The 15,681-nt window shown below is 47.3% G+C and overlaps 1 protein-coding gene across 1 annotated transcript; it reads left to right on the forward strand.

Moving 5' to 3' along the window:
* The first annotated feature begins 793 nt into the window (after positions 1-793).
* Positions 794-15,459, forward strand: SEC23B (SEC23 homolog B, COPII coat complex component). Its single transcript, XM_053937372.1, has 20 exons — positions 794-1,047; positions 2,890-3,126; positions 4,153-4,210; positions 4,794-4,880; positions 5,061-5,297; positions 5,666-5,751; positions 6,214-6,358; positions 6,911-7,069; positions 7,750-7,865; positions 8,796-8,919; positions 9,402-9,482; positions 9,799-9,888; positions 10,152-10,258; positions 10,394-10,547; positions 11,872-11,949; positions 12,248-12,409; positions 12,640-12,726; positions 13,707-13,862; positions 14,627-14,692; positions 15,220-15,459. Exons 2-20 carry the CDS (start codon positions 2,906-2,908, stop codon positions 15,307-15,309), a joined length of 2,304 nt encoding a protein of 767 aa, XP_053793347.1. The 5' UTR covers positions 794-1,047; positions 2,890-2,905; the 3' UTR covers positions 15,310-15,459.
* The last annotated feature ends 222 nt before the right edge of the window (positions 15,460-15,681 follow it).

The following is a 15,681-nucleotide window of genomic DNA, read 5'->3' on the forward strand; positions in this document are numbered from 1 at the left end:
CTACTCGTAACCTTCCCAGGAAGCGCTGTGCTCCCTGCTGAAGGCGACAGCGCGCTCCCCAGCAGCCCAGCCCTGGAGGGCTACTTTATCATTGGCTTTTCGCAAACATTAAATTGAATACTGTATGTATTATGTCATATTGATTAGAAGCGCTGTATTAACATTTTAATAGTATGGGAAATGTAGTTTTGTAGTTAAAATAGAAACTATGTATGTGGGGGTTTTTAAAAGGATGAGATACTCGCTTCGAAAGAACAATCACAGGACACCTAAATCTTCCAGAGAAGAGGAATTTATGGTTCTCTTATCAGAAGAAGCTAATTTCTTCAGGCCTTGCTCAGACTCCAAGACGCCGTGGCGATTAAAAGAAGGAGTTGACATACTCCAGAGAGAGTGTCTTGTTTTAAATAGAATGTATGCATAACCATGAAGTATGTATGAATATGCAACAGTGTATGGTTTTTAAGGGTTATTCCTTTGTTCACAAAACACGCTTGTCGTGGCTTAAGTGCCTGAGAGCATCCGAACGTCCGTAATTCTTTGCTTTTTATTGCCTTGTAATAATCGTCCTAACTCTAAATTTTTATTGCTCTAATTGTATTACTATTTTTATAACCATTTTATTATTATTAAACTTCTAAAATTGCAAAAACCAAGCGGTCGTCGTTTTCGACACCATGAAGTTCTACGCTCCCTGCCGAACGCGGCAGCGCTGTCCCAGCAGCCGAGCCCCCTGAGGGCGCAGCTGCTTCCCTCACGCCGCGCCGCCGTAGGACGGCGCCAGCGCAGCCCGCGTTTAGCAGGGACGGCCCGTCCGCCGCCGTTGCAAGGCGGGACGTGCCGCCTTGAGCCGAGCCGAGCCCGTCGGCGCCCGCCAGGGCCGCCTCTCCTGCTTCTGAGGGCGCCGCGGCCTGCCCTCAGCCAAGGTGGCGGCCGCGCCTCGGCGGGCGGGGCGGCCCTGCCGCCGCCATCTTGGCTGCGGGCAGCGCGCGCTGAGCTGGCCTTGCGGGGCGTGCCGGGAGGGAGCGGCGCCGGCGGCGCGGGCAGGTGGGAGCGGCGGGGCCGGGGGAAACGGGGACGGGAATGGGAACGGGAATGGGAATGGGAACGGGAATGGGAACGGGGACGTCTGTGTGCCCTGAGGACAGGCGGTGGGCGGCGGCCCCTGTCGCGGGGAAGGGTGCATCCCCTGCGGGAGGGGGCGCTCAGCGGTGTCCCCTGAAGGGGAGCTGGGCACGGCCAGCGGTGTCCCCCGGCGCGGTGCTTTCACGGGGGTCAGCGGGGTCCCGCGGAGCAGCACGGGCTCGGCGGTGTTGGCTTTGGCCGGGCTGGGGACCCGCAGTGCCCCCCAGGGCTGCGCTGGCGGCAGGCGTGTCCCCTGTGGAGGGCCAGCGGTGCTTTGCCCTCCGGCCGTGCCGGGGACCGGTGCTCTGAGGGGCGGAGGTGGCGCCGGGGCTGCACGGCGGACCTGTGGTGTCCGCTACAGCCGTGCTGAGCGAATACACCTGTCCTCCCGCTGTCCTGACCCCAAAGTAGGGCCGCAACCCGTGGCAGACCCAGCACGGCCATCGGGGCGCGGAGGCGATGCTGGGCTACAGCCGGGGAAACAGGGAATAAATTTGCCCCGTGGCCGTGCTGCACGCCTGAGATGTCAAATGTTTATATTGCTGTTCTGATGTGCGGGGTCTTTCACAGGCAGACTCAGCTCTGACTTTCACCTTGACAGACCTGTTTGTGGTGGGGATGTGTTGTGCACCCTTCTGTTTGTCCATCCAGCGAGGGGGGTGGAAACATGGGGCAATTCTCCCTAAGCTTAATTTACATCCTTAATAGCAAGGAAGAGGAAAACGTCAGTGAGTTTGGAGTTCTGTAGGAAAATGTTACACCAAAACTTCTCCTCCTTTGAGGGAAGGTGTTGCTTCTGATTTCTCATGTGAGTGGCCCTCCTGAATATCCCACCTGCAGTGAGGACCAGGAGCAAGGTAATCCTGGAGCATTTGCAGCTGTAGCTGAACCTCCGAGTTTCCTTGTCTGAAGCAGGTTGTGCAGCTGCTGCTTTCGGCTCTGTGAGTTGCTGCTAGTGCTGTGTGGTGTTTGTGGTCTGGATGTGACAAGTAAGTTTTTTGGTAGGCTTGTCCTTGCCTTTCTCAGAGAAATCAAAAGCAGTGATGGCCTGGAAGCTCTTGTTTGTGTCTTATTTTGAAGAGTTTAGTGAGACAACACAGAGAATGACTCCTCTGTTGTGTTGGGAATATTCCTCCTTGATGTTTTCTGAAGTCTTCTGGACTCAGCTCCTTCCTTACTGTCAGTGGAACAATGATGCTATGCAGAGTGGGTGTCCAAAAGACCTTTCTTGGTATTTTGTTATGTACTCCCTTCCCTTTGTAAGCAGGTCAGGCTGGCAGCATGGTGACATTTGTGATTGTTCTGGTCTCAGACTTGGCCTCCTTTTCTTTTCTCCCTGCAGTGTTTCAGCTGGAGGCTCCAGGATGTGTTCCAAATCTGGCCTGTTTTCCCTTACTGACCCAGTCAGGCAGCATTGCCTTGAGGCCAGCTTGAGGCTGATTGGGTTTTGAGGTGCTAAATGTGTATCGTAAGAAAAAACCCAACTCTTACATTCTGACTTTGAGCGTCAGCTTTCCTTGTTTCCTTGCTGGATTTGGTGGTGTTTCAATTGGCTGTAAGGTTGATGAGAGCACTGGACAGAAGAGATTAATGGAGTCACGTGGTTTACTTGATAATGGGATTAATTCATTGTACTGTGCTGGCTTTGTCCTGCAGTGTCTTGATGCAGATCACCTGTAGCTGATCTGCTGAGCTCCTTTGCGGGCCTGTTGTCCACACAAGTGGCTGCTGCCCCAACCTTCTGTGCCTTCTTGTGTCCTTCAGGAGCTTCTGCGGGGCCATGGCGACGTACCTGGAGTTCATCCAGCAGAACGAGGAGCGTGACGGCGTGCGCTTCAGCTGGAACGTGTGGCCCTCCAGCAGGCTGGAGGCCACAAGGATGGTTGTGCCCCTGGCCTGCCTCCTGACCCCGCTGAAGGAGCGTCTGGACCTGCCCCCCGTGCAGTATGAACCAGTGCTTTGCAGCAGGCCGACCTGCAAAGCTGTGCTCAACCCACTCTGGTAGGAATCGCTCGGCTGGGGATGTGGGAAGGGGCTGCACAGTGCCTAATTTTCATCTGAGCTTCACTACTTCCTTATTCCCCTTTTTCTCTGCCCAATGCCTGGCAGCCTCTTTCATTTAGATGTGGTGGGTTTGTTAAAATCCATACATCAACAGGCCTGTTACTAGAGCTGGCAAGAGCAGAGGACACAGGGGGATCTTTGGGGAGGCTGTTAAGGCAGAGAGTCCTCTCAGCATCCCAGATAATTAATGGTGAATGAGGAAACTCATAATAGACAAAGATGCCCATTATACTGATATTGGGCTCTGGACCCTGAAGTTCACTTGTTTTCCTTCTTCCTACACACCCTGTTGCTTGTAGGTCAGTTCCATAATGAAATAATGAGAGGAATGAAATAATTATAATGAGCATAATGAAATAATTTTAGAGGAATATCTCGGTCCCAAAATCATGTGATGATCGTGCGTACTGGGAGCATGGTGTTGGGCTGAGAAAAGGCAGGCAATGCCAGTAAGAGGAACAGAAATGAGATCAAAGCCATGGAATGAGAAGGTGGCCAGGCATCCTGCACTAGCAGGATGTTGTACTGGGCTGAGGAGAGTAAACTGTGGGACAGGGAACAGCCTGTTTGTTCTGTGTTTGCACAAGATCTGGGTGGTGGCTCCTGCTGCTCTGAGACTGGAGCGCTTGTGTGCTACAGCTGCACAAACAATAAGACAATGAGATGAGCCTAAGTGTAGTGAAAGAATTATTAGACCCAAGTCTGTGTCTGCCGAGGGCTGGACTTCAGAGAGCTGTCAGTGGTCCCTCATGCTGACAGGCCTGGAAATGGCAGGGCTGGATTAGCTAATGAACTTCCTGGTAACAGAACCAGAGTCTGAGTCCCTAAAACACTTGCTGTTCAAGCTGCAGTGTCTGTTTCTTCCTCAGTGCTGTGAACCAGCATGGATTAATGAATTAATTGTGAAGCTTTCCTATAAAATTGTTCCTGAAGTCACACCAATGCCTCATCTTTCACTTGCAGCCAAGTTGACTATCGGGCCAAGCTTTGGGCTTGTAACTTCTGTTTTCAGAGAAACCAGGTAAGTTGGAAAAAGCACTTTGACCTTTTCAGTGAACACTTTATTGATGGCCTTCCCTGGCCATCAATAATTTCTGCTTCTCTAGATCCTTTCCTTTGGCCTTCTTCTCTTGTTGAACCCAGGCCAGATTACAGTCTGGTTTATCTGACATCTTGTCAGTGATTTTACTGGCATGCAGGGCATAGTAAGGAGATAAAAATGCAATTTTGTTCCATGTGTCCAGTGTGTTTTTTGCATCTGATATTTACTATTCCTGCAGAATATGGAATTCATTAGGTTTGAGTAGACCTTTGCCATCAGAAACTATGGCTAAAAGAATTTCAACTACTACATTGTTGCTGCTGTAGCCTCACCTTTCATTTACACTGGATTGAGCAGCTGTCCATCCTGCTGGCCACTTGCTGTCTGTACTTAGGAAAAGCACTGTGGGTTTCTTGTAATGAATTCCTCAGGTTGGTGCAGTGTCAGTAAATAAAAAGCTGAATAACCACATCATCAGCAGGGCAGGCTCTGTGCTGCATTAGAGAGCCGTACATTTTTGTCCTGCAACTTCCTTGTCCTAATTTTTTGTTCTCTTTTTCAGTTTCCCCCAGCATATGCTGGCATTTCTGAAGTCAATCAGCCAGCAGAGCTTATGCCTCAGTTTTCAACAATTGAATACATAGTGCAGGTAAATGAACCACAGACGAGTTTGAAGCTCCCAGAATTGTCTTGTTTGTGACAAATGATATATGTGTAAAATTTTCTTAGGATAATGCAAATAAATTCCATGTCTGCAAGGTGCTTAAGAAGGGGCTCATTTTATTCCTTGGCTGGAGGCTTTATAAAATGTCATTTCTTCCCACATCAGCGAGGTCCGCAGACGCCGTTGATCTTCCTGTATGTTGTGGACACGTGCTTGGAAGAGGAGGATTTGCAGGCCCTGAAGGAGTCCCTGCAGATGTCCCTGAGCCTGCTGCCTCCCGACGCCCTGGTGGGGCTCATCACTTTTGGCCGGATGGTCCAGGTTCACGAGCTGAGCTGTGAAGGGATTTCCAAGAGCTACGTGTTCCGGGGCACCAAGGACCTGTCGGCCAAGCAGATACAGGTGTGCTCTGCGGCCCTGGCTGCCCTGCCATCCCTCGGGCCAGGGGCTTGTACCTCGCAGCTCTCTTGGGCTCTCTGGGAGAAAGAAGGGCTTCGTGCCCTCAGCTGGGAGCCTTTTGCCCTCCCACTGTCTGTCCTGTCTTTTTGCCTTTCTAAATGTCTTGGAAGCTTGTTCAGGATTGAGTTTGTGTATCTCACGTAACGGACCCGTGATCCATTCCTGATGGCAGTGCAAAGATGAATAATTTTACAGCTTTAAGTGTATTTAATGCTGCAGTATTGCAGGCTTTAGGGTATATTAAATAATAATATAAGTAATATGTTTAGTGTTTGAACAGTACATCTCTGCCTCCTCTTTACTGTTCTTAGGATATGCTTGGGCTTTCGAGGCCAGCTGTCCCCATGCAACCGGGAAGACCTCTTCAAACTCCAGAGCAGCCTGTTATTTCCAGCAGGTAAGCTTTACCAGCGCAGGACACAGCAGGGCACGTGTTTTATGCCCCTTGATATCTGTAGGTCATGCTTCTAACCCTGGGTTTCCTGGGAGGGGAAAGAAGATTTAAATGGTATTGTCTTGTCACAATTACTTACCTCCATTGAAAACAGTTTTCTCTTTCCCAGCTTCTCTTTTTCAGTGGTAGCTCTCATGCCTTTCACAAACTCACCTTTGAACTTCTTTCTTGTTCTTTATGTGACTTTGCCTTCTTGTCAGTTCCTGATGTCTTGCTTTGGTGAAATTTTTTATTTTGCACAGGCTTGTTATCTTGGAAAGTTTGCATGTAAGAAGACAACCTGCTGCATGTCTCTTTACTTCTGATTGCTGTCTCAGTGCAATTTATGTGTGCCAGGAACAAAGAGGCAGTTTTTGTCTTCTCCAAACTTAGAAGTAGGAAGACACTGTATTTGAATTTTTGCAGGTTCCTACAGCCCGTGCATAAGATTGACATGAATTTAACAGATCTGCTTGGAGAGCTGCAGAGGGACCCATGGCCAGTGCCCCAGGGAAAGAGACCCTTGCGTTCTACTGGAGTGGCTCTTTCCATTGCAGTTGGCTTATTGGAGGTACTTGTAATGCTGTTGTTTGAGACGAGCAGGCCAAAGTAAGCACATGGCCGTGCTCCCTGAGATGGGTGCAGGTGTCAGTGCCCCTGGGTTGCAGTGGGGTGCAGAGGTGCAATTTGTCTGTACTGGCATCTGAGCTGTGCTAGCACCAGCTGCTGTAGAGTGGGCTGGAAGGTTCCATCTAAATGGTAACATTTGCAGGTGTTTAAAATCTCTGATTCTTCCGTATGTTGCCACACAAGAGGTGATACTCTGCACTGGATTTATCTAAGTATCATCTAAGATGTAAGTAAAGAGAACAGAAACTGCCTGCTTCCTGTTTTGAAGACATGAAGCTTGACATGGTTGAGTTTAAACTTTATCTGAGTGCTGTGGCTGTCAGGAAATGCATCACGATTTATCGAGGTGGCCTCTGGCAGGGACAGGTCCCCACTGCCATTGCAGAAGCACGTGCAGACCCTTCTCTAAAGAAAGCATTGTTGCTACTTAATCAGTTTCCCTTTTTTCCCCCCTCCTCCCCCTCTCTGATATAAGTCTTTGTTTCTATTTTAGGGCACATTTCCAAACACAGGGGCCAGAATAATGCTGTTCACAGGCGGGCCACCAACACAAGGGCCAGGCATGGTGGTGGGAGATGAACTGAAAACACCCATCCGTTCCTGGCATGACATAGAGAAGGACAATGCAAGGTTCATGAAGAAGGCCACCAAAGTAGGTACTAGGGCTTGATGGGTGTGTTTAAAAGCTGAAACTGAATGTTGTGTCAGAACACTATGTGGGCTCCATGGTTGTCCTTGAAATAATCTGAGTCTTTGTGTACGCTAAATTATGAGGATGGTTACGGGAAGGGTAAAAAAGCTTCCTCCTAGTTAGTTCTCCATCACAGTCTTGTGCCTTCTCAGGGAAGAAAGCATTTCAGTGTTGTTTCTTAGCTGATGGTGGGTGGAGAGTTTGTTCATCCACATCGTTGTATCTCCTTCTGGAGAGGAAGAAATCTCCTAAGAACTGGTTATTTCCAGAAAGCCTCTTTTATCTTCTTGACATACAAAACAACCATTAAAACAGTAAAAATGTCAGATATGAAATGTGCCTGTCAGCGTAGAGAAAGCAGGATGACACCTGCTCTTTTAACTATCACCTGGATATCTTTGGGTTCCCACCAACTCCTCAGAGACTAGATGATGCCTTGTCATTTATGCACTGTTTGTATTTGAGACAAACTCAGGCTCATCCGAATGCATCCCTCCTCCTAGAAGGGAGCAGTGTGCTGCAGCCAACATCTCTCTAGTTACCACAGCACTGGTGGTTGCCCCATCTGTACCTTGTGTTGAGGTGGGGAGCAGCAGAAATGGCACACTGCAGCCTCCTAACCCTCGGGTGTGTGTTCCCAGCACTACGAGACTCTGGCCAACCGCTCCGCGGCCAACGGGCACTGCATCGACATCTACGCCTGTGCCCTGGACCAGACAGGGCTGCTGGAGATGAAGTGCTGTGCAAACCTCACTGGGTATGTTCACAGCGGGGCAGCACACAGCTGGCACCTGCTTTTTGGGGTTTTTCTGGAGAGGGAGAATAGTTCAGGAAGCAATTGGATGTGCTGTCAGGGCAGAAGGGTTTTTATCGTTCTGTTCTAAACTGTGGTTTGAATTTGCCAGGAATTACATGGCAAGCCTCACCTGATGCCAGTCCACATTTCTGGAGTCTCAAAGCAGCATGTGAATTAGCACTGCTGTTAGAAAACTCAATGGTGGGTAGAAGCTTTCCTTGTGTGGGCCAGATTTTCTCTGCTTAACAGCTCGCTTATGCTTTCTCCAGGGATTCTTGACCTCCCTGGGCCCAGTTTTAAGTGACATGTCTTAAGGGGTAAATGTCTGTGTTCCATACTCCTGGAAATGGTCTCTGTGAGGAAGGCTGTGTGCTAACCCAGGCCTTTTGGGGACTTGGCATGTCTTAGTGCAAGGGTTTGTAAATAACCCCTCAGTGCTCAGCAGGGAGAAGAGAGACTGTTTGACCCTGTGGATGTGTTACTGAGCTGCATCTGGTCAGGCTTGGTTTGCCAGGGCACTCAGGAGGTGCAGCACCTTCTCTGCAGCGGTGCAGCCACCTGTGGTGTAGTGTGGGTGGTTCCAGCCTTGCTCAGGGGAAGCCGGCTGAGCAAAGAGCTTTCCAGGCTTGGAATACAAACATTTTGAAGGCAGCTGAAGCAGGAGCAAGAGACAGAGTTGAGAAAGGAAACTGACAAAGGTGGAGCACTAACCCGTGTGGCTTTGTAGGAGGCACCCATGAATCTGCGCTCCCCGGTGTGAACCCTGCCTATGCAAAGGCATGCTCTGGAGCAGTAACTGCATGTGTTTGCACGTGTCAGAGGTTCAGGGATGTGTCCTTTGTACTTCTAGTTCCCAATTGCTTCAGTTCCCTTGTTTTTTTTCTTTCCCAGAGGACACATGGTGATGGGAGACTCCTTCAACACTTCTCTCTTCAAACAGACCTTCCAGAGGGTATTTAGCAAAGGCTACAATGGGGAATTTCGGATGGCTTTTGGTGCAAATCTGGACGTGAAGGTGAGAGATGAGTTTGATTGCAGTAATGGGGAAATACAAGTGCTGTTGATTAAAAAGTCGGTTTAAGTTTCTGGGATGTTTAGGGTGTAGGAAAGTCTACATGTTTGAGCCAGAGGTAGTGCTTCTTTGGGAGAAGCTGAGCTGAACTCCACTGAACTGGAGGGATTCTTATTTGGAAGCTTAGTAATTTTGTTGTTGTTGTTTGGGGTTTTTGTTTTGCTTGGTTGGTTTGTTTCTGTTTTATTTTCAAGCAATCTTTCCTCACTCAACAAGGAACATCTCATACTGTTTCATCCCTATAAACATGTCTTCATTATTTAAATGTAGCTCTGTAGATTCTCTTACCTTCACTAATTGTCACAGTGCATGGTCTGGGAAAATACCATCTCATTAAAGCTGAGCAACTAATTTAGACTGTGTGTATTCTATTTGACTGACTTAATGAAAAAAAAACCAAACTTTTTTTTTTTACCTTGTTCAAGACCTCCAGGGAACTGAAAATTGCAGGAGCCATTGGACCATGTATATCCCTGAATGCTAAAGGACCATGTGTCTCTGAAAATGTAAGTTTCTGACATGGAAAAATCTTTAATAAATAAGTAAATATACAATGCAAAGTTTCTGTCTAAACCTACAGTTGAACCAGAATGTCAGAGTATTCCAGGGAGCATCCCTAGGAAATTACAGCCTTTCTTAGACTAAGTTCTTGCTTCCTAAGGCTTTCTTTTAACTGTATGGCCTTCAGTAACTTCATTCACACCCAAAAGATAAGGAGTCTAGAAGGTCTGCTATTACTTGTACCTCTGATCAAAATTTAACATAAGCTTGCCTTTCCTGCTGGTTGGGGAAAACTGCTGCTTTCTTTTTGATTCTGTGCAGGAGCTTGGAATTGGAGGGACATCTCAATGGAAAATCTGTAGTCTAGATCCCAGTACAACTCTGGCCATTTACTTTGAAGTGGTAAATCAGGTCAGTCCTGGCTTCTCTTTTTTTTTTTTTAAATCATCTTTTTTACTCATCACACTGTTACAGGTCTAGAAAATGCCATGGCACCCCTTGTGTTGCAGGTGGATGGTTGCAAAGCAGCCAAGTGTTCTGTGATGAGGAAATAATTTCAGAAGTTTTTTTGCACGTGTCTCTTTCTTTTATGTGCTGTGGGGGCTTGTTACAGTTCTGGGCAGAGTTATGGAAAAGGCAGCACGTTTTGAAGGCTGGCCTCGTTTCATTTGCAGCACAATGCACCCATCCCTCAGGGAGGCAGAGGGGCAGTGCAGTTTGTCACCCAGTATCAGCACTCCAGCACGCAGAAGCGCATTCGTGTCACCACCATAGCCAGAAAGTGAGTACCCTGTGCCAGCGCTCTGGCAGGGCGGCAGCAACTTCAGCTGCAGCCTGTGCAGGGATTCCTGGCTGTCTGCTGCCTGCACGGGCACACGTGGGTGCCCGTGGCACTGACCCTGTGCTCTCCCTGCAGCTGGGCGGATGCGCAGACTCAGCTGCAGCACATCGAGGCCGCCTTTGACCAGGAGGCAGCTGCCGTGCTGATGGCGCGGCTGGGAGTGTACAGGGCTGAGTCTGAGGAGGGACCTGATGTTCTGCGTTGGCTGGACAGGCAGCTCATCAGGCTGGTAAGAACAACACACTGAGCTTGGGGCCATTCTTGAGTTCACTGAAAATGGAAGAGACAACAGATTGCCTTGCTTTGCTTGTGCTCGGATCATGGTCACACAGCTGTAGCGCGGGATAACTCAGAACCCAGTGCTCCCAGCAAATTCAGGATGGGATAGGTGAACATCCCATCATGCTGAAAGGGATTGAATAAGGGATAGTGAAACACAGGATAATGCAGGTGGGATGGTTGCTGATTCAACCCTCCTGCTTAAAAGTAGGACCAGCTCTGAAGTTAGAGCAGCTTGCTCCAAGTTTTGTTCAGTTGTGTTTTGAAGATCTCCAAAGGTGGGGTTTCTTAATGCTTCTCTTGACAGCCTGTTCCAATGTCTGGTCACAGTCACTGTTGTGGTTTTTTTTTTTTTTTTCTCTCTCTTCCCTGCCTCTATCTCAGTCAGAATTTCCATTTCCCCAGTTACCAGTCAGGTAGACAGCAAGTTGACTCCCTGATCTCACTCTTCACCAGGTGAACAAACCCAGTTTCTTCAGCTTCATTTTCTTCATAAGATGCTCCAGCCCCTGACTAACTTGGTGGCCTCTGCTAGACCAGTATATATCCATGTTTGTCTTGCACTGGAGAGCCCAAAGCTCCACACAGCATTCAGATGTGGGCAAGTTCAGGACAGTCCTCTGAATTAATTCTGCAACCTCCTACTGTCTCTTGCTTTGAATTTCACAAGCTCAAATTGTCTGAATCAGTGCTGGTCTTGTCCAAACACCCATGTGGGGTTGGTACTAACACAATATGGCACATGATTCCCTAAAGAAACAGGGCCAGTCAAATAGAGATTGGAGCACAAGCACAAACAGGGGCAAACTGTTTGCTGTGATGACTGTGGGATCATTTAGAGTTTAATTTCTAAAACCACTGATACTTATTTTCAGTGAAATGGTGAAATACTGATCTGCTGTTCTGCAAGAAGTGTTCCATAGTGTACAGAACACTTTAGTTTAGCCCTGAATTAATGGGAAAAAAAAAGGATAGTGCTGTAGAGGCACCATTTCTTTCATTCTTGGATAATTTCAAATCTAGACTTTATGAATATATATATAAAAATAGATTAAATCTTCATTCTCGTTCCAGTAAGAGAGAAACCACTGACTTAAAGAAAAAATAGCCTGTAAATAATGTAGTACTTGTTCTTGTCAGGTTCATGCCTTGATTGTTTAAAAATTAGCAGAAGATCACCCTGTAGAAAAAGAGATGTCAATTCTATTAAAAAAAAGAAAAAAAAATAGAAAAAAAGAGAGAGATAACCAAAGTACCCATTTTGCTTCCAACAGTGTCAGAAATTTGGACAATACAACAAAGATGATCCCAACTCCTTTAGGCTGTCAGAATCATTTTCTTTGTATCCTCAGGTAAGAATGTCACTTCCCACAGCCGTGGGAAGAGTGTGCAGGGGTGAGTGGGAATGATGATAAAACATCTTGCACTATTTATCAGATTCAGGAGGGGAGGAACAGGTGCTTTTTTAAATTTAATGGACTGGTCCTGTAGTTCAGCACTGCAAGAGACCGATAAGGGAAGAAGTCTGAGGAGTTAATAAGGCGCAGACTTTTTCCCAAATAATTTGCTGTTCAAAAATACTGGAATTGGGTCCAGATGTTTTGGCAACTTTAGCTGACATTTCCTGTCTCACTCCTCTTTCTGGCGCAGTTCATCTTCCACCTGCGACGCTCCCCGTTCCTGCAGGTGTTCAATAACAGTCCAGATGAATCCTCCTATTACCGGCACCACTTTGCCAGGCAGGATCTGACCCAGTCCCTCATTATGATCCAGCCCATCCTTTATGCTTATTCTTTCCATGGGCCTCCTGAGGTGAGTCTGTGTTTTCCAGGAAGAGGTCAGTCAACCCAAAATAATGAGTATTCAGTTGAAGTAACACTATTTCAGCCAAAAGGCCCCTCTAGATGTAAAAAAATAAAGGACAAGATACTTTTATTCGAGATCATATCAAATTACACTTGGATGGACATAGAAATTGCTCTGTGGCATCCTGAGATCTGAGGGCTTTAGGGGTGCCTAACTTTGTTCTTTATTTTCCCCAGCCAGTGCTTTTGGACAGCAGCAGTATTCTTCCTGACAGAATCCTACTGATGGATACTTTCTTCCAGATAGTTATCTACCTTGGTGAGGTATGGTGAAACACCTTCTCCTTCTGTTTGTGCTCCTTCCCTCCTGCCATGCGTGCAGACAGCTTTGCTGCTGCTATGAAATATTAACAAGCTAACTTCTTGCAAAGCCCACACAGCACAATGAGCATGTCATATACATGCTGCCTGTTGGAATACAATTCCCACCACTGTCAGAGTAAAAATAATACTGGAACCACTAAGGGTATGTTCTGCAGTGAGTAGCAGCTGTTGTGTTAGCTTGGCCATGAAGGTGGTCCCTTACTATGCCTGGAAAAGGCCAGAGAAACTGGAAGTGAAACAGGTCAGAGTTACAAGATTATACATATTTTAACAGAGTTGCAAGTATTTTCAGAGAAGTCACAGACTTTTGGTTGCAGGGTTTTCACACTTGAGTACTGAGGCTCTTCAAGAAATCAGGTAGTTTTCCAGTTTTTGCTTTTAAATACTGGATGGTTTTGGAAGCTTCTGCTGTATTCCTTCCCTCGTGACTGAGGGAAGTGCTTAGATACTGGCCCTTTCTAAAAATCTTCTGGAGTTACCTTAAGGAGTTTCTGTCTTCTGTTGCAGAGCAAGACACTCAGCAACTGGGTAAAATTCAGACAAGGGAAGAGCTGAGTGTCTGACCTGTGTATGTGTAGAGGAATGGCTGCAGACATGTGGCACATGAGAATACTGTAGGCCAAGTCAGATTCAAAAAGTCAGTGATCTATAAATGCTTCACTGCTGTGTTGGCACAGGCTGAAGCATATTGAAGATTTTCAACAAACTGCTCTGGCACTGCACAAATTGCTGTGCAGCTTTTGGGTGCCTGTGCTTAAATTCAGGGACTGGAAGTAATGTTGTAGCCAGAGAAGTGAAGGTGTTTGCCACCTAAGCAGAAGCACATGTAGCATCCTGCTGCCTTAAGACATGCAGGGTAAAAAGGGGAGGCTTGTAGCCATCTCTGCTTCATGTCTGTTTCCTCCCTGTCCCATCAATAGACTATTGCACAGTGGCAGAAAGCTGGATACCAAGACATGCCAGAATATGAAAACTTCAAGCACCTCCTGCAAGCCCCACTGGACGATGCCCAGGAAATCCTGCAGACCAGATTCCCAATGCCACGTTACATCCACACTGAGCATGGGGGCAGTCAGGTAAGGAAGTTTCTGGAGAAACTCTTTCTGTTGTTGCCTAGAGCAGATGGCTCATTCTGCTTTTCTGAGAGGATGGTTCTGGTAGTCAAACACAGTTTAGCTCTTCAAAGTACAGAGCTTGCATACTTTCATATCAGCTTTTACTACAACTCTGTCTTTTAATAAGCTGATCACTTGCTGGATATGCTTATAAAATGTGAGGGTGGAAAAAAAATGGAAAAGCCAACTTAAATATGTTTTTATTCCCCAGTAAAAGGGTGGGAAATAAATGATTTGTCTATGTGTCTATAGTTGGCTTGCTAGGACAGTAATGCTGAATGATTGACCGTCTGTATCTCCATTCTCAAACACTGAATGAGGAGGTAAAATTGTTCTTATTTTCACTCTTCCTCAAAGAGCAGTGTGCTGTACTTGTTTGTAGCAGTGAAGAGGCAGGAACTGAGGCTCCAAACCAAAGGTCTGGTGTTGATTTTTGATGTGACCCTGTTGCACTGGTCTTGCACTGAGCCCTTTTTGGAAGAGCAGATGTGGCATGGGGAGAAGAACAGTGCTGGTGTTTCCTGTGCCATGGATTCCTGTAGCAGAGCACTCAGTGCCCCTGGCAGACAAGCTGTCTGTGGAGCAGGGACTTGTGGACTCGAGACCTGCTTAAGTTAAATTAGGACCTTGCAAAAGCAGAGGAACATCGCTGGTCATGCATCCAAGGCGAGATGAAGCAGACAGGTCTCTCATTTTACCAAACTCCTCCTCTTTTGTCTTTACAGGCCCGGTTCCTGCTGTCTAAAGTGAATCCTTCTCAGACCCACAATAACCTCTATGCCTGGGGCCAGGTAAGCAATGGAAGAGCTGCTCACGTTTGGGAATGCCCTAAAATACACGTGGACATGTCTGTGTGGGCAGTAGCCATCCTGTCTCACCAAGTGGCCACAAACAGCATTACATTTGTCTTTGGTTCCTTACCGTGGCTGTTGATAAGATGGGCAGCACTGGATGATCAGAGTGGAGTTTTCAAGCCTGGATGTGTCCTGCATTTTCAGTATTCTGGAAAAAGCAACTGGCATGTGGATACATACAGATCTAATTTAGCTGAGAACGCTAGGCTTCTGTATCCTCTTTGCTTGCCTTTGGGCAGCAAAATTCCTAGTGCTTTAGGAAGAAACTTCCCTGCAGCAGTTCAGATTGTAGGAGAGGATAATGTCAGTGCTGTTGCCAAAGAGTAGCATCTGTCTTTTGCAGGAGAAAAAGCAAAATTTTAGCAGGCAATTAGTTCAGAGTGCTGACATTTGCTTTGCCTTCAGTTCGTCCCCTGCGTTAGCAACAGTATTTTAGGCTCATTATTTCTTTGTTTTGTCTGCAGGAATCTGGGGCTCCAATCCTGACAGATGATGTGAGTCTCCAGGTATTCATGGACCACCTCAAAAAGCTGGCAGTTTCAAGTGCATCGTGACTGATCAGACTGAGCACCAGGAGCAGACCATTTACATGGATTGTGGACCAGTGGATTTACATTTCCTTTTCTCTCTTTTAAACTAGGGATTTTAACTGTTACACGAAATAAACATTCAGGGAGAGTTTTTTACTTCTCCCTTCTAATTTATTTGTATTGCTGTTTGCCTATATTCTGTCCGCCCTGCGTTTTCCACGCATCGCAGTGAGAGTTGGGAGGCGTTTTAGCCAGCGGAGATTTTCTCAGCCCTTAGCCTAACTTCTGATGCCCTTAAGAGGTGTCCCATCGAGCCGGGGGCGGTGTTGATGACAAGCAAACCGGGTAGGAGCGCTGCTCCTCGGCCTTGGCCCCGGGTCCCGGGGCTGGCGCCGC

The sequence above is a fragment of the Vidua chalybeata genome, chromosome 3, assembly GCF_026979565.1.
Source record: "Vidua chalybeata isolate OUT-0048 chromosome 3, bVidCha1 merged haplotype, whole genome shotgun sequence".
Classification (NCBI taxonomy): domain Eukaryota; kingdom Metazoa; phylum Chordata; class Aves; order Passeriformes; family Viduidae; genus Vidua; species Vidua chalybeata.